At 33.8% G+C, this 24,065-nt stretch overlaps 2 protein-coding genes across 2 annotated transcripts in view; both read left to right on the top strand.

Moving 5' to 3' along the window:
• LOC129799701 (actin-binding LIM protein 1) overlaps nucleotides 1–24,065 on the top strand; it is a 275,681-nt gene that overhangs the window by 173,128 nt on the left and 78,488 nt on the right. The gene's annotated exons all lie outside the window — the stretch shown is intronic.
• On the top strand, nucleotides 15,743–16,626 carry LOC129799709 (MAGE-like protein 2). The gene is made up of 3 exons (XM_055843872.1): nucleotides 15,743–15,884; nucleotides 15,979–16,158; nucleotides 16,223–16,626. Exons 1-3 carry the CDS (start codon nucleotides 15,873–15,875, stop codon nucleotides 16,484–16,486), a joined length of 456 nt encoding a protein of 151 aa, XP_055699847.1. The 5' UTR covers nucleotides 15,743–15,872; the 3' UTR covers nucleotides 16,487–16,626.

Raw genomic sequence — 24,065 nt, forward strand, 5'->3', positions numbered from 1 at the left:
GAGACGTTTTGCCATATCCTTTTAAAAGAGTTCTAATGTTATAAATGTTTTTGCAAAATGCTTGTTGAATAATTCAAGATGGCGATTTAATCGATGAAAGGTGTCTAAGGACGAAATGTTCAGATGGACTAACTACAAAACATATCCGAAAATTATTGAAATCGCTAGGACCAATTTTTTGCAAAGTTAGAAAAATCTCATTTTCACGCAGTTTAGGGGAATAGGGCACTCATATAAGGGAAGGTAGGAAAATAAAGAGATTAGGCTCCAGATAATGTCATTTCAGTAGGGGTCATTGAAGACCGGAATTCGATATCCCTTACCGTTTCAATTTTATATGGGTGTCAAAAGACTGAAAAAATGCGAAAACAGTATTTTTCTAAAATAGGGCTATTACCGTTACTTTACCTATCCATGACCGATTGTGACCGATTCAGCAACGTGTAGAATTAAAAGATCTTAAAAAAATCAAATTTGGCAAATCCGTTAAAATAAAGGTCCTCCAGGGTGGTCGACCTTTGACCTTGAATAATTCAAGATGGCAATTTTTCTGGTGATAGGTGTCGAAGGACGAAATGTTCAGCTGAACTACCTCCAAAACATATCCAAAAATGAATGAAATCGTCATGGCGAATTTTGTGCAAAGTTAGAGAAACCTCATTTTTTACCTCTTTTGGTGGATGGGGAAGGCATGAAAGGGGAGGGGGCAAAACAGAAAGATTAATTTCGATATTATGTCATTTGAGGAGGGGTCATCGAAGACCGGAAGTAGATATCTCTTACCGTTTTAATTTTAATTATTACCGTTACTTTACCGATCTATCACCGATTGTGACCGATGCAGTCGGGTTTAGAATTAAAAGATCTTTCTAAAAACTCCAAATTTGACGAAATCCGTTGAAAATTAGGCCCTCCATGGTGGTTGACCTTGTATAATCGAAGATGGCGAATTAACCGGTGAAAGGTGTCTAAGTACGAAATGTTTAGACGGACTAACTAAAAAACATATCCGGAAATCATTGAAATCGCTTGGGCCAATTTTGAGATAAGTCAAAAAATTATGTTTTTGGAGGGGATGAAAAAGGTGAGGGTGATTCGGGTAAGTTAGTTATTTAGAGAATTTTGACTTGTGGGGGGGGGGTCACCGAAGACCGAAAGTCAATATCTCTTGCCGTTTAGCAGCCAGAATGGTGATAATTTGAAAAAGAATGTTATTGTGAGTTCTATTTGGAGTTCGAGTAGTTAAAATTAAAATCAAAAACCTAATTTAAATTAATCAATATTTCAAGGAAAAGAAAATGCAGAAAAAAGAAAGGATCCTTTAACGTACAAGATATTGCATATTTTGTTATATTTTTTCATTCCGAAAAAATCAGATGGGTACATTGAAAAAGTTAAATTTTTAACATATAAAATTTATACACAAACATTTTAATTGAAGCATTATCTACATTTAATTAAATATTTATATGACCAAATTTAATATCTTATTCCTATTGAGTTTATTGATTGGCTATGGCTTTGAATGCTTTCAAGCTCTAGCCAATGAAACAACTCTATGTTGAATAAATTGTCAAAGCCTGAAGTCTGCGAATCGATATCGAAGTTTTACAAATAGATCAGATCATTGCAAAATATTTGGTCTTTCTACACTCTTGTTGTCAGTAAATGAAATTGTACTTTATCGATGTATAATTGAAATTCTTGAAAAGTGATAAAATTTCAATTCAATCATCTGAAATTTACTAGCATTTATTTTAGCTTGTCAATAGATTTATCTGTTTCAATGTTTTAACTTTAAATGTGGATTGCTCAAGATCAACAAATCATAAGAATGTATATTTTGCTGAGTATCAAGTGGATTTCGAAATATATACCTTGTAATACAAAAACCATCAACATTGTGCAAAAGAGAACCCGTAACATTTTGCAAGAAGATGCATTTGAACCACGACATTTTTGCAAAATGACTTTTATTTGAGAAACATGTACCAAATACGCGAGGAGATGTTTCTCTTGAGAAAACTGTACCAAGTGATGACCATGATGGCTCTCCTGTGATGTTCTCTGGTGGAGGCATTCAAGTTCAGAGAATGGTGCTGTTGGTGCCTCACGAATTTCATGTAGAACGTCTGTGTAATTAGTACAAGAACTCCGCGGGTAGAACGAGTGTTGACCGACCTCCTCATTAGTTTGGGACTCTCTTGAGGTGCTCAAGTCGAAGAAGGGGACTGAGGGGTGAGCATATGGAGCATGGATAATATGGCCAAGAGGAGCCATGGGATAGCTTGAAGGTGGGGTGTTGTGGTGAGATCCACCAGGACCAGCTTGTTAATAATCAATCAATTGCTAATTAACGATAACGATTTCTGGTAATTAGTGAGGCGAGTCGTTTGCCGCTTAATTAGTCTGAGGGAAGCGGATAGATCACGATCCCCAAGGTATTGTAGATGGGTGTAAGATCAACCGAATAGACTTCTTCCCAAGACACAAGCAACAATCTTTGCGAGAGAAAAGATCAAAGATCCATTGCTGGCAGAAGATGATGCCTGATTGGAATATTCAATGAACTTATAAATTCATCCGAACCCAGAGCAGATGAGAACATCACGGGTAAATGATTGTTTTCACGCCGTTTGAGAACTTTCATCTCTACATACCATCCGAACTAGAGAAAGCCTTAAAAGATGATTAGATGGATCAACCTGTGGTGATATTTCAATGCAATCGTCAGCAAAGTGATATGGCGCCGTGGAATAAATATTCAAAAGAGTCTTTCCTCAACATCTACTGTTCCACCAGATTTATTTACATGCATGTCTAAAGATTGTGGCATTTTTTTGCTGACTGAAACTGCAAATCGGCGAATCAATAAATCTCCTTCTCTTCCAGAGAGCGTCTTCCACTCCAATATGTATATATCTTTCACGAAACCTCACACAAACTTCATTTCCATTGCAGTCAATTTTTATTCTTTCCATTTTGCATCGGTGAAAATTCACCATTTCCTCTGTGATTTTTTTTTTATCATCCATAAATTACACAGAGAAGAAATTCTATATGCAAATGATATTTAATTTGGCGATAGAATGAGGATTTGTGGCTTGTCTCATGATATAATACGAATTCCAATACCATTTGGCTGATTGCTTTATTTCCGAAAAAAATACAATCTTAAGCCAAAAATAGAGTGATCATCTATTGAGCTTAATGAATGATGTCATTTAAACGTAGAAACGATTGAAAACAGTTGCAATAAAATTAGCATAGAGTTTCAAATTTTTCACAGCTTATAATTTGTAACAAATTAAGTTTGAAAGTATGTCCAATTTATTTTATAAAAGAGATTTTCTGCAGCAGTGGGTCGACCGTTTTTGGATTATTTCGTATATTTGTAAATCAAATTGTAACATGCGTATTTGTAACATGCGTATCTGAGGAAATGTCGCCTTGAAGAACATAAGATAAACATCAAGAATAAAAAGGGATGGCAAAACCTCCCATGCTTTGCGAAGTGCTCGAACTTGTGACTTAATTAAAATACTATCGTTCATCGGTTTACAAACGATTTAAATCGATTCATAAATTCATCGATTCACTTAAAAAATCCCCCAAAATAGTTTTAAGAGTAATAGAATTAATTTTCTAACAAAAATTATTTATCGGTTTGTAACAGGTTCACAAGCAATTTGAACCGATACTCAAAAGATCGTCCAGAATAGCTTAGGAGTAATATAATTAAATCATCGTCTTCATTTTTAACCGCTTAACCCTTATTGGTGTCGCCGGCTTAGGAGATCCAGGTTAGCAGCCCACGCCGTCCGATCCTTTGCCACTGTAGGGAGTTGTTCACGGTCAATCCCAAGGCGTTCCCATGCTAGATCCTAAATTTGACCTTGTCCTATGCCCCGACCGAGGTCGACGCCTCCTCACAATGGCTTGCATAGCTTTAATGGGGAATATTTTTATAATTGAATTTTGGATGAAAATTAGTTATCGGTTATGAATCGATTCATTATCGATTCATAACCGGTAAAAGATGTGAAATTTGATTTCTGAAATTTTCCTGATCTAAAAAGTGTACCAGAATTTGAATAAGGTAAGGTGCCCTCACTCGACCTGAAAAGTTATTTATTCAATTTATTTATATTACTACAATAAAGTACGTACCAATACCATAAGGTCACTTTGCAGAACTCAAAATTTTTTCCTGTATTCGTTTTATTTAAATTTTTTCTACAAAATACTTTGAATTGAATTATTTTACAATTGATTATTGTAATTTTTTGACATAGCAACGGCTCTCTCATATTTCCATTGAAGAAATTCTGATTTTTATGGTTTTTTAGTGTATCATTACCATATAAGGTCACTTCTCAATAAGCACATTTTCTTCTATATATATATATATATATTCTTTTATTTAATTTCTTTTCCACAAAATACTTTGATTTGAACCTATTTATGATAGTTTTTTGACAGCGCAATATCTTTCTGAAATTTTAATTGAGAGAATATCAATTTTACACGTTTTTGATCGTATTATAACTACGATAATGTTAATAAATTCTTTTGTAATATTATTAGGGGAGATAATTTTTATGAAAATCTTTAAAATTAGTGTTCCAGCGTTTTTCTGAAGTATTTTAAGAATTCGATTAGGCATACTATCGATTAAATTTTCGATGAACTTATCTTCAGGCTTGTTCCAGGCATTTAAAATTGCATACTTTAACTCCAAAACGTAAGTGTATTGGCGTATATCGGCGTAAATATGGCAAACAAGAATTCCCCAAATATTTTCAATTGGATTGAAGTCAGAAGTTCAAGAGGTCAGGTGGCCACGCCAAGATTTTAATATTCTGAGCTTGGTTCTAATATAAAGATTTTGCGCTCATATGGTTTTTTTTGCAGAAAAAAATTAAATAAAACGAATAAAGAAAAAAATTGAGTTCTGCAAAGTGATTTTATGGTAAATGGTACGCACTTTATTTAATGGACGATCTAACATTAATAGGTCAATTATTCCATAAATAATATGAATCAGTAAAAAAATCACAGAAATTTACATTAAAAAATTCAAAACATTCAAAAATTGACCCACCCGACCCACCGGTCGAGTGAGGGCACTTTACCTTAAATGAGGAAAATTAATCTGTTCTTATTATTATGCATTTAGTTACACCTTGCAACACTTTCTAAAAGCATTTTTTCCGGTATAGCAGATTTTTGCAGTCTTAACAAAGCCTGTTCTAATTAATCTAAATTGAAAACTGAGAAAAACTTTGTCAGATAATCCAGCGAACTTTATGCGATGAAAAGGCTCAACGGCTTTCGTCTTCATAATGGAAATTTCATTCGGTAAAGTTAAGGAACGAAGGACACCGTACAACCTTGCTTAGGGGGAAGTGGGGTATCAATGAATTGGGGCAGCTTTGAAATTGGGCTTTTTTTCTCCTATTTTTAAATGGAATTAAGCCTTACCATGATGCAATTTAGCTTCCCAATTGGTTTGTTGAGCTAAATTATATCACGATAAAGTCGAGTTCCATTTAAAAATTAGGATAAAAAGCCCAATCTCAGAGCTGCTCCAATTCAAAGATGTCCCACTTATTCCTAAAGATAGAGAATTTTATTCTGATAGACACTCTATCTTTGACAGTCTTTTGTTGAATTTTCCCGATATTGAAAAGGTTCTTTAGTCTCAGACACAAGAAAGAAAATTAATTAAAATAATCTAACAATGAATAAAACTATTCACTTTTCCTCTGTGAAAGTTTGACTTAGGCACTAGCACCACTTTAATGTGGAAAAATTAATTTTTTACACTATTTCTTATAAGTATCGAAGAATAATTTGTTAACCAAGGGGTGTTTAAGTGGGCATTTGAGTGATCCGTGAGTGGCACAGATAGTCACCCCCCGTTGCTAACATTTCTTCGTTTCATCAAAAAGAGGAAATTCATACACTCACGAAAATAATTAGTCTGTTCTTCCCAGTTATTTTCCCCTTGGCTTGAGTTCAATTTAGCTTGTGTTCTTTATTATAGGTTAGTATTAAGTGTTACGTACTAGACAACCTACGGCTTAACCCTTGGCTTAACCCTTTAAGGACTAGTAGAGGATCAAAAATTAAGGGTTAGAAAAAATCATTTTGCTGCCTCTCTATATCAGAAGATTTAGATTGGCGGGCGTTTGAAAAAAAAATCATTTTTGGGTCACCGCACCGGTTGAGTTGAGAATCTGTACTTCTAATCGTGACCCAAAAGAATTATTGAAAGGATTGAAAGTGCTAGAGAAAAAGGATATTCGATTTGTATAGATAACAAAGTTATATTAAAAACATGTTTTAAACATTTCAAAGTTGATTTGGAAAGTGAAAAATTAAAGTTAAAAATCTCTGATAAGATTTACGTTATTATAATAGGGTTAGTGTGCCAAATTTCGGCATAGTTGAATTTTTTATTACTTCTTTTTAAGTAGTGTTACTTGGAACCTTGTAGACAGTTTATCGATTTTATTTTCTCTAAAATCTTTCTTAATACATTTTAAAATGAATAAAAACATAGACATAGCTTTGGTGCCCTATTTCGGCCACCTTCATTCTCATAGTTCCTTGCCCTTCGGGAATTCTTCCAAAATCTTTTTCACGTCATCTCGTTTGTCGAAGCTACATTTTTTGTTATTCTTTTGCATTGTATAATCTCTAGAGTATGTAAAAACCAATTCATGGAAATTCGAGGAACAAAAAAGGTGGCCGGCATTGCAAGCTGGCCGGAATATGGCACACTTACCCTAATTGTGACTGGCTCGACTGGCTAGTATTGTTAATGGTCCTAATATTTGTAGGGCAATAAAAACCAAATTATTACATATTAAACTATATCGAAATAAACACTTGAATGTTTAAGGGGTGAAGTACATCGACTACATCCACGATAATATGAACAATACAGCCCTCAAATTTTTAGTGACTTTGAGTGAAAATTTAATTCATTTAAATTTTTATTTTTTTCCTTCATATAAGAGAACTTTCTGGTGATTCTGCGGAGAAGTTGCAGCAAATTTTGCATATGACAATTCTTTCATTGTCTGTGAACCACGAGAAAACCAATGTCTCAGTGGTGATTTAGCATATCATCGCCAAATCACTCTCTGGGCCAAACAATGAGTGGTATGCAGATTTTTGCAAAGGGTATAATATCTGAATTGTATGAAAAAAAAGGCAGCAAGTAGGGCTCACAAACCTATCAAATGCATCAAATGGAAGGGGGCGGAATGCGGAGATGGAGTGTTGTTGGAAACGTATAACATGCCATTTGGCAAAAACAAAATGAATTTAGATTAGCTGCCATTGTTTAGACAGGCGTAGTGTTTATTTGTAACGTTGGAAAGGATATTCTGCAGATATCGTTAATCGTTTATTTGCTTTTCCACACAGAAAATACTCTTTGGTTTCCCTCACTCCGCTTTTTTCCGCCTTTTCGACTATTTTCTTCCATCGTCGCCGTGGGAACACTATGGTTGGTTTATGACCATTTTTGCAGAAAGGTAAAGAAATTACTCAAACCTCTTTGTGGATATGGAAAGATGGGTAAGGGTTGCAAATTCCACAAAGTGAAACTTTTTCCTTAACACGACATCCCTCAAAGGTACGTTTCCATCAATATTTTCCTTAATTTTCCGCCAATTGAGTTTGAGGGTCGTCTGCGGATTTATTGAGGGGTATAAAACGCACCCTGTTTTGTGAATTAAGTTAGAAATTGAAGATGAATCACCTCAGATTAGATCATATTGAATACAATTTTCCTCCTAAAATAACGTAATCTCGAAGCTAACCTCTTTCTTTTCCCCCCTGCCTTTTCATGCATTTCCTATACCCCTAAAATACGTTAAAAATGAGGTCTTTCTAATTTTGATCAAAATTGGTCTTGGTGTTTTGAGAGGGACTTTCCGGTGTTCGCCAGTGAAAAAGGTCACCCTAAGATGAAAACACTTTTTTCGTCTTGCCCAGAGCTTTCGGTCCCGATGTGGACCTTCTTCAGTGGCTAAAAAAAGGGCATAAATTTTTATTTTACAACAGATTATTTTTAAAAATTACAAAGGTCATTTTTTGGAAAATTTCGAACAAAACTCACTCGACTAAATAATGTTTGTTTTTTTTTTCTTTAGGAGAACTTTCTTTCCTAATTTTTTTAAACTAATTTTCACGAATTTTAGGAAGGAAAATTTGATGTGATTTTTTTGGCATCTGTTACAATAACTACTTTCTTTGTCTGTACTGAGATCTGTTTTTTTTCCTTTACAAATTTTGCGCCAACCGTAAACCAATAACGCCAACCAAAAAATGACCTTTGTAATTTTTAAAAATAATCTGTTGTAAAATAAAAATTCATGTCCTTTTATAGCCATTGAAGAAGGTCCACATCGGGACCGAAAGCTCTGGGCAAGACGAAAAAAGTGTTTTCATCTTAGGGTGACCTTTTTCACTGACGAACAGCGGAAAGTCCCTCTCAAAGTACATTGCGCCAGTTCATCATCATTGATTGGCCCTAGTTTTTTCGTTCATTTTTGGATATATTTGGGAGGTAGTTCAGCTAAACATGTCGACGTCAAAACTTATCGCCGAAAAATAGCCATCTTGGATTTTTCAAGATCAAAGTTCAAGTACACTGAATGGCCTAATTTTCAACGCATTTGCTTAAATCTGGATTTTTTTGGAAAGGTCTTGCAATTCTGAATCCAACTGCATCGGTTACAATCGGTGATGGATTTGTAAAGTAACGATAATAGCGAAAATGAAAAGAAAACAAAAGCCTCGGACGCTTTGCCACCCCTTTTTAGTGGCAATTTTGAATTATTTATATTTCAGCTAGATTTTTTGACATTCCAAATTTTCTTATTTAGGGTAAATTAAGCTAATTCAAAACCTGCGCCAAATGGAAATTTTTCGCTACTCCAAATGGAAACGTAATTGTTTTCATAATAAATACAGTACTAAATTACTATATTTTCTATACCACAGTTTCATTATTTAGTTAATTTTGCACCAAATAAAGCGAAAATCCATTCATATTCACAAATTTTAATTTGTCAATTTCTCAGAAAAATTAAAAGTGTATCTTTTCACCATCGAATTTTTCACCGATCGACCTTGTTTTCCAATGAAAAACACAATAAGGTGACTGTTGTTTATTCGTTTTGTTTAACATTTATGTCATATTTCTGGATAATTTTAGTTAAATTAAGTGCTGATCTTTATTATTAATGGAATGTGAAGTTTTCAAATGAAATAATTACCTATTTCGTAAACAAAAAGCGTTTTTCTGATGTCTCTTCAAATGCTTCAATAGGAAACCCCGGAAATATGATTTTTTTGGAGAGATTTTCTTATTGTTTTAGATGGGAAAGGAGAAAAAACTAGGAATAAGAACAAATCCTGTACTCAGGAGCAACTTAACAAGGTTTTGGAAGCCTTTCGTCGCGGTTTCACTTACACTGTTTTTATCCAATTAGAAACTTTCCCTTGTCTCCATTTCGATTAATTTGTTTCCAATTGAAGCATTTTACGCTCGCGAATTTTTCTTGTATTTAAGAAATTTTCAAATTATATCTAAGGAATTTTGACTAAACTGTAACATTTTAGATGAGTCAAGGAGCAAATTCATGTAATTCTCTTCAGAAAAAAATTAAACTTAAAGTGTTGAATCTTCTGTCATAGTTAAAGCGTCTGGAAATGGTTTTGAATTAGCGCATTTACCCTACTGATCAAAATTTGTTTTGCTTCTTAATCTGTGCAACCTGCCCCTTGCCTTTTTACCACCCAATCCAAGTTAGTTTCCTTGGTGCATTCGATGCAGTGTTACTGAAAAATCAATTTATGTTTCCACCCGGATAATAAATCCAGCAGTGAATAAATTTTCCTTCATGGTCTTTTTTGCCATCTCCACAGGATCCACGCAAAAAATCCGCTTTGAGACTTTGAGGAAATAAAACGTTGTCTTCAAGGTTTTTTTCACGTGAAAGTTAACGTCAGCACTTGGGGGGAATTTATTAACCCTCTGGGGGTAATTAAATATTGACCAGAAAGGAGTTCATCTTTCGGTCACATCGCTCGATTGATTGTCTGACCACCATCGGGGAGGTCTTTTGGATCGAGCATCAGAAAAAGTGCAAGTGGCTTGCAATGGCGATGGAGTAAATCTTGACTTGGGTACTTCTTGCCCTTTTCTTCGTTCGTCAAAAAAGGGATACACAACGGTCTATTTTGCATTTGCATTGTATGCAAATTGTCAGCTATAAAATATCTCTTATATAGTGCTTGAGGACTTTGGAGGCAAGAAAAAGCATTCATGGTGTGTCTTTTTTTCGGGGTTCACTAAAGGAAAAGCTCCTACCTCCTGTGCTAATTTCAATTTTCGCAGAAATCCGACAAGTTTTCTCAGTCGCTTCTGTTTCTCTTGCCCACTCCCGAGTCCTCTGGCAGGACAGTCCGCATATTGTCCAGTCAATTCGTTGTAAATTGAGTGACAAGATGTACTCTCGGGGGCTTTTCTTTTGCATCTTATGAACAATTGAAGCCGGCTGCATGAAGAAGTGCGCAATGTGAAGAATGGGAGGATTTTTAGATTGATTTGTGAGGCATTTGTTGAAAATTCATTGGACGGACCAAATGGTCAGATTAGATGGATGATGTTCATGGAACAATTGGATATTACACGGGATTTGCATATGGACTGCACAGAGATGGATGGATCAATGGATCACTGATTCCCTGAGAGATCGCCAATCGATTCGGATGAAGAGGTCGTGATCTCTCATTCTTCCACCACAATTTCCAAAATAATCCTTTCAGTGGTTGCCAATTACTATTCCCAAACCACACAAACCCCTCCTCTTCTAAGTATTGAAAAAAAAAAACTTTCCATTGCATGAAAGACAAATAGATCAAAAAGTCTCCAAACTTTCTCTATTTTGGTCACATCGTCATGTGAGTCCAACACTTTTTGCAGAGTCACTTTATAATGTCATGAGAGGCAAATGGTTCTTGCTTGTTTTGGGAAAAATGAGAAAAACAGGATAAAGCACAGCTTGAGATTTTTGTCCTTTTGACCACTTGCGCCGAAGATAAATGTTCCTTCCATAAAATTATCTTAACTTCGAAGGCGGTTTGTTTTTGAGGATCAGAGACACTTTGCCCTATCATGATCTTCTGAACTCATTGAAAAACCAAATCGAAAATTCTAGTTCAACTCATAAATTACTCCACCGACATCTCTTTCTTGTTCAAACAAATTGAAAATTAACCATAAAAACACCGAAGATCACTCTGAGATTAAAAAGTGATCTTTGAAAGCAATTAGACAAAAGCGATATGACTTTTGACGCCAATTGGCAGCAACGATAAATAGTTAAAATTTAATTTATTATAATGTTTCGTCTATGAGGTAAAGTGTCTTGTAGTCGGCCGGTTCCTCAACTCGACCAATGCGGTTATTTATTCAAATTTCTTAGATTTTCTATAATGGTCTTACCGTATAAGATCTATTATAATAAACATAATGCAAATCTGTGAAAAAAATCGTAGAAATTCACTTGAAAATGTAAAAATGGGTGAATAATTCCATCGGCTGTGTTGAGCAACCGGGCGACTTGAGGGCACTTTACCTTACAGAAACAATTTTGAAATATTTTCTATAAGAATTGCAAGTGTCAGAAAATAATTGCGGAGATCTGTTTCAATTCAAAAAAAAAACTTTGTAAATTTTAAGTTATAATTGTATTCCTCTTCTTTGTCACCTTTACTCCTACCGATTTAATTAACCCATTCAGCCCATGTACTAATGCTGAAGATGGAATGGTAATGTCTTGAATTAATTTATTACAGATTAAGAGATTAGTCTTGTGAAAAGAAGAAAAATATTTATTAAAAGGGTGCGGGGAAACTGTAAAATCCATAAATTATCGGTTACTGAATTTAAATTTTTCTACTTAAAATCCTTGAAACATTGTTAATTTATATAGCGTATTTATCTAAAAAAAAAGAATTTATCAATCAGAATTCAAATTACAAAACAGAATGAAGGAAAATATTATCAAAATCGACGCAATGTTTAACTTGCCGCGTGCAAGTTTGAGTACAAATTTTGCAACAGTTTCCGCGAAGGGGAATATTCGTCTACATTTATAATTATAATTGGCATGAATAAAATATGTAATTCAATTTATTTATTTCTTGTATTTACACTCGAGTCCTTTCAAGTAATAGTATGTTTAGCGGCTAGCGCAGTCTTAGTGTTGATGACCAACCTCTGAAGTGAATACGTTGGAAAATTTCTTCGCAATTCAATTAAATGCAGGTGTGCTGCTTTACGAAATCGGTTTTGAACCACTTTTCGGGCCTATTCAAGCAGCTCTACAACACAAAAAAATATTATAATATGCATAATAAGGTTTTCTGAAGTAGAATATGTAAATTAGTTTTAAATTTATTTAAAACCCGAACGTTTCACGCCCCTGTCAAGTTGCCTGAAATTTGAAGCCACTTTCCCATATTTTGATTTAAATTTATATGGGGAATTTTTTGCACTCGCGACCGTTACGCTAAATATCTAAAAAGTGAGAAGTTTTTCCGTATTATAAGATACCTTTCCGTATTAAGGGATAAATATACGAAATTTTTGTTTAAATACATTTTTTCCTCGGAGCACTGTGAGCTGAGTCCGAGATCAATTTAGGAAATTGGCTTCAAATAGCTCCATATAAAATAATTAACTTGCCACATGCTTTTCATAAATGTTCTTGGATAAAAAGTAAGTCAATCTTAGAAAATATTTGCGAAATATTTGCGTAATATTTGCGACCTCAGTAGGGATATGCGGTTGAAAATGATGATGATATTTGCGTTAAGACATCAACCCTGTTCACAAGAAAGAACGTTATTATTCATTTCGATACAAAGTAATTTACCGAATAATAAGTATTCCAATAGTTGTGATTATGAAAGATGTGTATGGTAGGAAAATTCTCGGGGTCAAATAGAACAATTATTCTTATTTTCTTTGGAGTTCATGCAATGCGAAACGTTGTATAAAGTTCTTAATTTAAATTTAATTAAAAATGGTGAAGTACAAATGAGCAGTAATTCAATTTAGAACTTTAAGGTCTTGGCAAATGAACAAAATAAGGAGGTCTTCATTTTACCTGCAAACATTTTAGGCACTTATTTTATAAATTAGACACGTTTGATATACTGGATTTTTAGATAACCAATTATCAGCTCTCAGAGCCCAAAATACGGAGGGCAATGGTTTTGATTCCTCGGTCAAATCAGGACTTCAAAATCAGAAGTGGGATTCGTAACCATGGCCACAGAAGACTACAGCGAATCTCACTTCTGATTTTGACGCCCGATCTTCTGATTTTTTGATTTGATTGAACGAAGAATTGGAAGCATCACGTTCCGTGTCCTAGGCTTTTGAGAACAGATGATTGATTAGCTCGGGACCCAGGACAGTACATAATTTATACAAAATTCAGATTTTTGACAGACCAAATTTAATTTTTTAACTACTCATTTGATTTTTCTATTAAAAATATTCTATTCTTTTCTACTAGATTCTTTAATAAAACAAGTGGCTATTTAATTATTATTATTATTATTTTATTATTATTATTATTATTATTGTAATAATTATTATTGTAATAATTATGCCCAGCGCACTATAACTTTTGTTTCTAATCATGTTCTCCAAACTTACCCATAAGAAGGAGCGAGATAACTAGATCTAGATTTCACTCATTCTCATAAAAATGCCAATAACATGTTTACTGAACAAAAGTTATTGTGCGTTGGGAATTAGTTTTATTATTGTTATGCACAACTTATAGTGACTTTTGTTTTGCAAATATTTTTTTTATAGTGAGAAAGAATGATATTAGAATATAATGTTTCCTCTCACGCTCATAGACAATTTTGAAAACATGTTTACAAAATAAAAGTTATTGTACGTTAGGTATAATCTCTATTTTGCTTTTGTTTACTTAAACGTGTAGTTAAAATAATGAATAAGTATGTTTAATAATTTTTTATAATATTTTCTTGGTTGTGCAAATATCAAATTGCTTTCTATTTTTAATTAAGTACGTTTTTTAATGAAATACAGTAATTTATGTCATCTGATTTTCTGTATAATTTATTCTTGTGATACATAAAGTTTGCAGGATTAAATTCTAGTTCAATTGTTTAATTACAGAGAAGACATAATCGAGAAAAGAATTAGGATAAAAAGTAGAATAATATAAAAAGCTTCTTAATTCCTATGTTTAAGTTCCAATTTCAGAATGCCTAATCAGTAAATGATTTTTCGTTTTATGCGTGATCACTGGAAGTAGTTCAGTTCCAGTAACATCATATGCTGCTGATTGAAAGAGATCATTCGCGATCAGTGATCTTCCATGAATCACAGACAAATGCGCCTCCAAGAAGTCGACGACTGGCTGGTAGAAAGTGAGAGTGATCACACTTTTGTGATCATGTGGAGCATACAGAAAAAAATGCGTCTATGATCGTGTGCAGATAGTAAAAAAAATTTGCAGTTTTTTTTCTCTCTCTGTCTCTCAAAAAAATTTTGTATGGTGCTCCAAAGCATGATATGCGTGATACATTTGATGAAAGAAAAAAAAACTTTTGCGGATCGTTGAACTTTGCAGTCTCTTGGAGTGATCATGAGGTACATATGGATGAGATAAAAAATTGAATTTTTGGTATGGCAAGTGAGACAGCATTAAGATCACAAAGCAAGTAAAAAGGTAAATTTTGTAAGGTACAAAATCACAATCTCTTTCACTCACATCGGATTCGGTTGTTGGGGCAAAAAACGTCAATTGGGGATTTAAGTGAGAGTGACGGATTTGCTTCTATATGGGGGAATTCACAGAATTTTCTCCAAGACAATTTTTTTCGCGAACCCATGATTTTTGCGTAATTTCTGTCTTACAATTCTACTCATGTGCGGTTAAATGTGGATTGATTATTTTTTCGAGAGGAGAAAAGAAAGAAATGCACTACGAGAGTGACTGCGTGGAAATGGGAGTTTATAATTAAGGTGATTTTAAATAAACAATCACCTATGCATGAGTCTTTCACTGGTATATGATTGCTTATTCTTATATTTAAATGTATTTTGAGGTTAAAAAAATAAGACTTTTTTTTCTAAATTTTAAGAGAGTGTATTAGAGCGAATAATTCTTGAAGATCACTTTTGCTATTGGAACCAGTCATTGCTTCTTAATATATCTTGTAATATACGAGGTTGAGATCGTGATCGCGATCTTGATCTTGTGATGTAACAACACACTCAAGATCATTAATTTACTCCCAATATCATCTCATGTGTGCTTCTCCAGTTCAATTGAAAATCAACTTCTCTTTGCCTTTTTTACTCCCTTTCGTATTTTGGTATCGTTCATATGAGTCTCTTGTTCTCTGCTTCCTAAAAACCTTAATTGTATATCTTTCGCTTTCCGTTTCTGGCCCCCTCTTGCTCAAGATCAATGAGGAAGCAAAAGAGATACAAAAGATTGTTTTTTAAAAAGAGTTGCTATTAGTCAATAAGATCAAAACATATACAATTACATATTCTTTCACTCACAAACTAATCGCAGATGGTGATCATGGTGAGAGAAATGCTCTTTTACAATTAAATCGACGCGTATAAAAGGCGATCGTGACGGAGAAAGGTGCATCATTCGCGCTGTACCAACAAAGGCAAGAAGTACAAGTGTCTCGTGTGGATTCGTGACTATATTACCTGTAGTGCAATTGCTGTGCTAGTTCAATTTCAATTCACTTCCAAAGTGCAAAAGAACACAATGTACTCCGTGGTAAGTGATATTTTCTCATCTGCATATTCTTTGATGTGATCTTCCCACAAGAGTGTACCAAATTGAGATGGTTTCTCTATGGCTTTCTCAAAAGAAAATCGTTGCTGTTTTGTCTGTGATTGCCCTTGCATCGGCATCCATTGACGATAGTCATCATCATGATGTGCATACAACACATTCTGAGGTGGAGAAGCATGTACCCGTTCCCGTCTATGAGAAAGTCGGTATCCCAATCCCTCATCCAGTGCCAGTTGCTGTACCGAACTACGTTAAGGTTTGACTACCTCAATTAATGATCCCCGAACAAATTAAACTCAATGCTCCCTTAAATTTTACAGGTCGGAATTCCCCAGCCCTACCCTGTTCATGTTACCGTCCAACAACCTATCCAAGTCCCCATCTACAAGGTCGTGCCTCAGATCATCGAAAAGGCTGTCCCTGTTCCCGTTGAAAAACCCTATCCCGTTGAAATTCAGAAGCCCTACCCAGTTGAAGTGATCAAGAAGATTGAGGTTCCTGTTCCAAAGCCCTACCCAGTTCCTTTCACTGTCTACAAACACATCCTGCAGAAGGAGAAGGCTGACCACAAAGGCTGGCACTAAAGAATTTATGTGGAGTTGAAAAGCAGGTGATTTTCGTGAGAAAATTCCTTTCAAGTTCCTGATGCCACAGATTTTTGTTACTATTGTCTTGTTGACTAATTTTATATGAGACCGAGAAAAATAAAAAAAAAAAATGTAAATAATCATAAACAATCTTTTGTTGAATTTGGCGTTAAAAGGTTAGTAGAAATGAAATTAATAATTTATATTAACATAACCGTAATTTTAAATTGCTTATACGTAAAGGAGTAAAATATTTTACTTTCAAAGAAAAAAAAGAGGTGACAAAGCGTCCCAGGCTTTGCGAAATGCTCGAACTCGTGACTTAGATTCTATATACTTCAGAAGTACTTTTGCATCATTTACCATTTACCGGTTCTCAACCGATTTGAACCGATTCATATATCACTCAAATGGTCCTCCACATTTGTTTTAAAAGTGTCGATTTTCGGATAAAAATTAGTTATCGGCCATGGACCGGTTCATTACCGGTTCAGAATCGATTGGAACCGTTTCAGTTTTATATTAAATTCCAAGACCTTTCCAACGAGCCCAAAAATGACCCCATTCGCTTGGTAAATGCGTTCTCTAGTGTCTTTTTAACCTTAGACCTTGAAAAACCGTTATTAGGAATGATTCAATGCTATTTTCGTCTAAGGACGAAAATGTCCGCCTGTTTAATCTCTCTGGCTAATCTTTAAGGGGAAAATGAGGGGCATGTTAACGATCCTTGGGTCGACTTATGGGAGGACCCTTCTTAGATCCCAAGTCGCTATCTCTTACCGTTTGGCCTCAAGAGCTGGCGACAGCCGGACGGACAGACGGACAAACAGCGTGACGACATTTCTCAGAAATCGTCTGAAACGTGAAGATTTGTTGACAAAAGTGGTCTCCGGGGGGTGAAAGGTGGAAACTTGGGGGGGGGGGAGGGGGGTGAAAAAATCGAGGGATTATATATACTGCTCTCTCCGTGGAGTTCGAGCAGTAATAAGAAGTTATGAACCATCGTGTGATGGTCGTTTAATGCAAAGAAATTTCTGATCAATTTTACTTTTTTTTATTGACAAATATAATGTTTATTCATTCGGATTAAAGTTCAACGTTATAAATTGAAATATAGAACCAAATTTCGGTAGAACTTTAAAAGCTTGAGAAAGCTTACGTTTCTGTCCATGTAACGCGGATTGCAAGCTGGAGGTTTAGTCCAGGTCTTAAGTCACAAAATTTTAAATAACAATTTAATTGGTTTTTCAAAATCTAATAGATAATAACCCTTTAGTATTCCATCTTGAGTTAAAATTTTTCCAAAAGTCTGGCTTAATAACAAATGAGGAATACGTTAAGCTACAAGATATTTGGTCTGAAGCCTATGTAAAGTATGTTAGTTGGCATAATCGTCCAAAATTTTATCGAATAAAGGTACCATTTAATGTAACCGCCGCCGTCTTAGCGTAGGCGACAAGTCCCCGAAGTATAGATTTAATAAGTGGTTTTCACTGAGAAAAAAAGGAGGAAAACCATCACATAAGTCGCATGAAATGTTTGATAACGTGGCTAGAGTTGTTGTAGTGTTTAATGGCCTCTATATACGAGAGAAATATATGTTCATATTTAACGGTTTTTCTTCCACATGCGTAGGCAATTTCCTTCAATATGGACATAAATTTTTATAGTCTGTAGAGTCCATAAGCGATGATAATAGAATTTGAGAATAAAAAAAATCAAAATCTGGAAGATTTAGGTTTGATTTGAGGAACTTATTTAAAGCAAATCGACGGTTCCATTTCACACTATTCTATCTCAGAATGACAACTTTTCAGGAGAGCCATTTGAAGTTGGCGATTTCATGATTCCCTCGAAATTTTTTTTCGAAAAGTTGAATATCTCGTTACCCGAACGCCGGATGACCACCAAATTTTCACCAGTTATAGATCTCGGTCCCAGGAACAACATATCTCTCGGAGTAATATAATTTTAAGTCGACTTAGAATAGTGGAATGGAGCCGTCAAAATAAAGGATAAACACTCCGAGTCCACGCTGATGGTCGATCCGGAAATTGTCAGAAATCAAATTACTATTACACAGATCGTCGATATATACACTGTCCCAGTCTTTCGTTCTTTTCAAAATTGGAGGGATAGAACGCTGAAAGCCCAAGAAAGACTTCAAGCGACAGATTAATGTATTTAATACACAAGAAGTCGTTGATTTATTGAAAATTTTCCCTCAATTTCGAAAATTTGAACAAAATTTTGCGCAAAATCGTTAGACTTTATATTAACCCTTTAAGGACGATTGGAATACCGGTGTCCCATAAAGAAAATGATTTTTCTTAACTATCTAAAGCTATTTTTTCCTAATGTTTGTACATAATTGTAAAGTAGAAGGTTGAAGGAATCTAGAATATTTTTTGCAAGTCTCTAGCTCTTTGCTATGTAGTAAATATTTAAGCTCAAAAATGGCGAATTTTTAATTCTCAGATTCATAATTGATTTTATTTATTTTTTATACTTCCAATTTTTTTTAAGCAAAACCTTTTTGGAAATATAAACTACAATACTCATACGTAATATTTTTTCATTAAAGCGAAAAATTATTCATTGGTATTGTCAGAAAAATTACTTAAATTTTTGGGCTACTTTTGTCCCTATCGTTCATAGAAGCACAAAATACACCGAATCAAATTCTGTTGGACTTCCCAAGGTTAGATGTAAGATTTATCATTAATTACGTTTCCCAGTTTAATTTCTATTGTTGATTTTTACATACATCATTTTAATTAATTTATTTGCATGGCCGAAATTACACTCAAAGTGGCCGAAATTAGAAGCTGGCCTTGGCACACTTTCTCTACACTATTTCGGAACATATCAGACTGATAAGTCAATGCTCTTTAGGAAAAAAAATTTACCATTAGTCTTCAGTGCCTCTATGCAAAAACGTGTAGAAAAATGAATAAGTCGAGAGGTCCCTATCTAGAATTGTATTTAGCGTATTTAAGAATAATTTGTGAAATTGAAAGGGCTCGTAACATTTTTCCTAATTTAGACGAATTTTCAGATTAAGTTTTATATTGCTATTGATTTTATTTTATGCTATGTTATGATGGATTTTGTGAAAATATTTCAAATATTCAAACATGTATTTATTATATTTTTTCATTGGTTCTGTCGGAATTGTTTCTGTCTTTGCTATAAAAATTTAATAATGAGCAATAGATAGCATAAAGATTCATACAGGATTACTCTTCACGAGGATCAGCATAAGTTAGGGGAATCAGTGGCGCAATAGGCAAGACCGTTGGCTCTTGGGCGGATCGATTCCCCGGCTCGATTCACTGTTGTGAGTTCGAGTCCCGCCCGGTGCAAAGATCTGAATGATTAGAAAAAGACATTTTCACTGTGATATTACGTAATAAAAATGCACCGTCTCGCCCAACAACTCCGGGAGCATGGAAGAAGCATTCACCACACTACGGGAAGGCGCTCCTGGGCGGTCTACAATGGACTTCGCAAATTCTTCCAATACGGGATATGACATTGTAAAAATGATGATCTTGTAATAAATATCTCGATACGATTAATAATAATAAGCATAAGTTCATTTAGGCCCAGAGAGGTTCTACTTAGCTATTTCAGTATTTTAAATAAATCTTATATTCCAATTTGTTTTAATTTTTCTACGAAATAATATCAAATTTTATGTTGGTTAACAAATTTCTAAAACAAACTTCTTGAATACACTTAATATACAGTTAATTTTCCATTGTTAATAAATATTTGCTAATGAAGACGTTACAGTGTACAAAGTGGTTACACGTCATGAAGATTAAGTCTGCAATCGCGGTTTCAGCAATCAATCTTCTTTCCCGCAATTTGTCATCCAGTTTTTCACTCTTCGCGCTTATGTAGGTCCATAATCGAGAGATTCGAGGGACATTTTACACATGATACATGAACTTCCCAAAGCGCCCAACAATGAAGTATCTTAATTGCCCAGGATTGGTTGTTGTTTCCCCTCTTGAGAGGGGCATCTCTTGAAGAACCATCTTCAGCGTTGTGTATTTCGGGAAAATTACTGACACCGGAATCTTCCCATTGTATTCGCCAACCTGAACGAGGAATGTAGCTGACAGTCCCAAATATTTCGCTATGGAAAAGTTCAAAATTTAGTGTATTGTCTGACAAAATAGTGGTATGAGTTGTAAAATATATCACTATTGTGTCCCTACAGCTGAGAAGATCAGATTTTCATTGGGGTGAGGTCCCTTTCCATGCCGAAAGGGTTAAGTAACACTTCAATTTAACAATCAATTTAATTTTCTATTCATCGAGTCTTTTGATTCACAAATGATTCTATGACTCTTTGAGTCCTCTTCTAAGTTACCATGAAATTCTGGTTATTGAAAATATCCTTCCAAACGATTTCTTCTAAAAGTTTTTCCAATTTGTGAACAAAAAACAAAGAAAAGCTCCAAATAAACTACACGAAATCGTATATTTTCATTTGAATTTATCGTCAAATTTCAGGCGATTTTCATACAAGCCAGGTGATAAATCACGTGTCGTTAGTGATTTTAGCGTGACTTCAATATGATTTAATATCTCACTGGAGTATTTTTTCTGCAAGAAAGCTTGGTATGGATGCTAAAAGTGAGTGGCAGGTGTAAAAACATTTCTCTTGGTTTTTTTTTCTCTGAAGAAATATAATGAACTTGAAGAAATTTTCTCCATTTTTCTCGTTGTTTACTCGTTATTATGATTTTTATCTGTGTTTTGCGGCAACGATTAATGGGATTTATGTGCAATAAAACATTTAAAAACATAATTATGCAATAAATATTTTTTTTTTTAATTATTACACTTTGTAATTTCTTAAGTACTTCAATAGGCTTGTTCATATTATCTAGGAGTTTTTATTTGAGCTTTTTATAAGTTATAAAAATTATAGGACAATAAACAAAAATTACCCGTAATAATCAGTATTTTGAGATTTAAAATAATGGAGACAATTTTAAACAATGAAAAGAAATCTTAGAAAAATTGTAATATGAAAAGAATTGTTTTAATTAGTAGTAAATGAACTTATAAATTTATGAATTCAGTGATGATGTATAAATTTTATTGAAGTTAATATCTGGTTGAAATTTTAAGAGAATATTTTCAAATTTATGGTAAGAATACCAATATGTCACACACAACAAGTTAATTTTACTTTCCCACGCAAATCGATCGGTAATCGAAATAGATATAAAAGAAAACCAAAGTAAACAATATATTATTATAATATTCCGTCAAATGGACTATAACCTTGTCTATCAATGTGATTAACATGAAATATTAATAACAATAAAAATAGCATTTTTATTTGATGTGCAATGAAAGCTTCAATTAGAATTATATCATCACCCATCAATTTTCAAATTAGATTTGATGTATCAATTTTAGATTAAATAAATTAAATTAAATAAAACCTGTCTGGGAAATTATGTACAGTCTCGTAATGAAAAAATGTCGAAATAATAAAATTCGAGATTTTATCATAACAATGATTACAATTGTTATATATTTAGAGCTAGGAAAAGATTTGTTACATATTTTTAACAGAATTTTATTATTTTATGAAATACTGCATCGACAATTTTGACATGGGGAGACCGGGGATGCTTGGGACAAGGGGTAGTTTGGGACGAAGCGATTTTTTCATTGATTATCAAAATAAATAGGATTTAATCACTTTCATCACTTTAATTAATATTTTTTTTTATTAAAGTTAATAGGGGGGGGGCTACTTTGAACTGTAGGGCTATATTGTTATACGAATTCTTCGCCTATTTCTAAAAGAAGCTGGTCCTTACAATAATGTTATTTAGATACAGAATTATTTTATCTACCCAAATTATACCGTATTTAAACCCAGTTTCCATTAAAAATATGCGAAAAAATCGTATAACAATGTAGCGCCCTACCTGCGGTTATACCATGAGCCATATAAAATTCTAAAACATAGTTTCATAGCTCTTTAGAATGTAGCATCAAAGTCAAAGTCGAAAAAGTATCCCATACCTCAGTAGAGTTTGTCATTACTTTAGATTAGCAAAAGTGAAAAGAAATCATGAAGAAGTACACATAATTGCAAAAGACCTCGTTACTTATTTATAATTGTCTTGTGTTGAATGAATAATTTTCAAAAAAAAAATTAAAACGATAAGAATTTCAACTTTTTTTTATTTTTAAGTAATCACTTCCTCAAATCCCCTAAAATTTTACTTAATCAAAAAAAGATATGGACGTTCCCTAAATTGCAAGGTGAAAAGTAAAGGATATTTTTAATTTCTTAAATATTATCGAATATATCAAAAAAATTCTAAAGATAATTCGAAGTATTTTAGATGATACAGAGACGAAAGTAACGGCAGATTTGCAAGCTTTCGGACAACTGAGTCTCGATCAAAATCAGGAAAACTTAATATCCCGAATCCCGAATAGGTCAAAGTCTCGAAAGCCGAAATCTCGAAAGCCAAATCCCGAAAGCCAAAATCTCGAATTCTTAATAGTGTAACATCTACTCTCATGATTGCATCACCCCGCTAGTTGGACGCATAAGCAAATTTTCTGTTTTTTGGAACTTATTCTACAGATTATTCTCCGTATATTTTTGTCCCTTTCAGGATTTTAACCATTCGGGATTTAGGATTTCGGCATTTGGTGTTTGGGATTTGGCATTCGGTATTTGGCGTTTGAGATTTTAACTTTCGGGATTTATGCTTTCGGAATTTTGGCTTTCGAGATTTTGGCTTTTGAGATTTTGGATTTCGAGACTTTGACAAATTCGGGATTTAAGTTTTTATAGATATTTATCAAGACTCCGTTCAAGTATTCAGTTTCATTTATCGATATTGGAATTTTTAAATTTCTGTTTTTCCATATTTTATCTTAAATTTCTCTACTTCTGACAGCTCTTAATCATATAAATTTTAGCAGTAGGAGAATTCTATGTCAGAAATATTAACCCTTTAAGGACGAGTGGAGCACCGGTGACCCAAAAATAAAAACAATTTGATTATAAAAGTTATTTTGTTCTTTAAATAGTCCGAAAAGTAGTTTTGTTTTTGGCACCCCGGTGTCCCATTCGTCCTTAAAAGGTTAAGCTGAGTAAGATTATTCCTAATCTACTTTAGCATAATATAGTATGACCAAAATTTAATTGAATTATTTTTGAGAAAAAATGCCTTATCAAAAACTCGAAAAAGAAAATTAACGTCTCTTTTTGTATGGTTATACTATAGATTTTATAACATTAAAAGACTATCAAAAATGGGTTCAGAATGGGGAGAAATTTGTGATAATTTCTTCAAATGTTTATTACTTTTAGCAAAAATCCCATTATCATCTAATTTAAGTGAGAGTTAATCTTTAAAAGTTTGCAATATTACAATTTTAAGACTGTTTTCTAATATTTGGTACATCATATACACAGAAAAAAAAATTTTGTAAATATGTTCGTAAATGTTTGTGAATTCCTATGGGGGAGTTACAAAATGCTTGTGAATCGTATAACCCACAAACAAGTTCGTAA

Source organism: Phlebotomus papatasi, chromosome 1 (assembly GCF_024763615.1).
Source record: "Phlebotomus papatasi isolate M1 chromosome 1, Ppap_2.1, whole genome shotgun sequence".
Classification (NCBI taxonomy): Eukaryota; Metazoa; Arthropoda; class Insecta; order Diptera; family Psychodidae; genus Phlebotomus; species Phlebotomus papatasi.

What these genes read in the sequence shown, in the direction of transcription:
- LOC129799709 (XM_055843872.1), top strand. An exon ending in CTGTACCGAACTACGTTAAG is followed by an intron (nt 16,159 to 16,222) that starts GTTTGACTACCT and finishes TAAATTTTACAG; the next exon opens with GTCGGAATTCCCCAGCCCTA.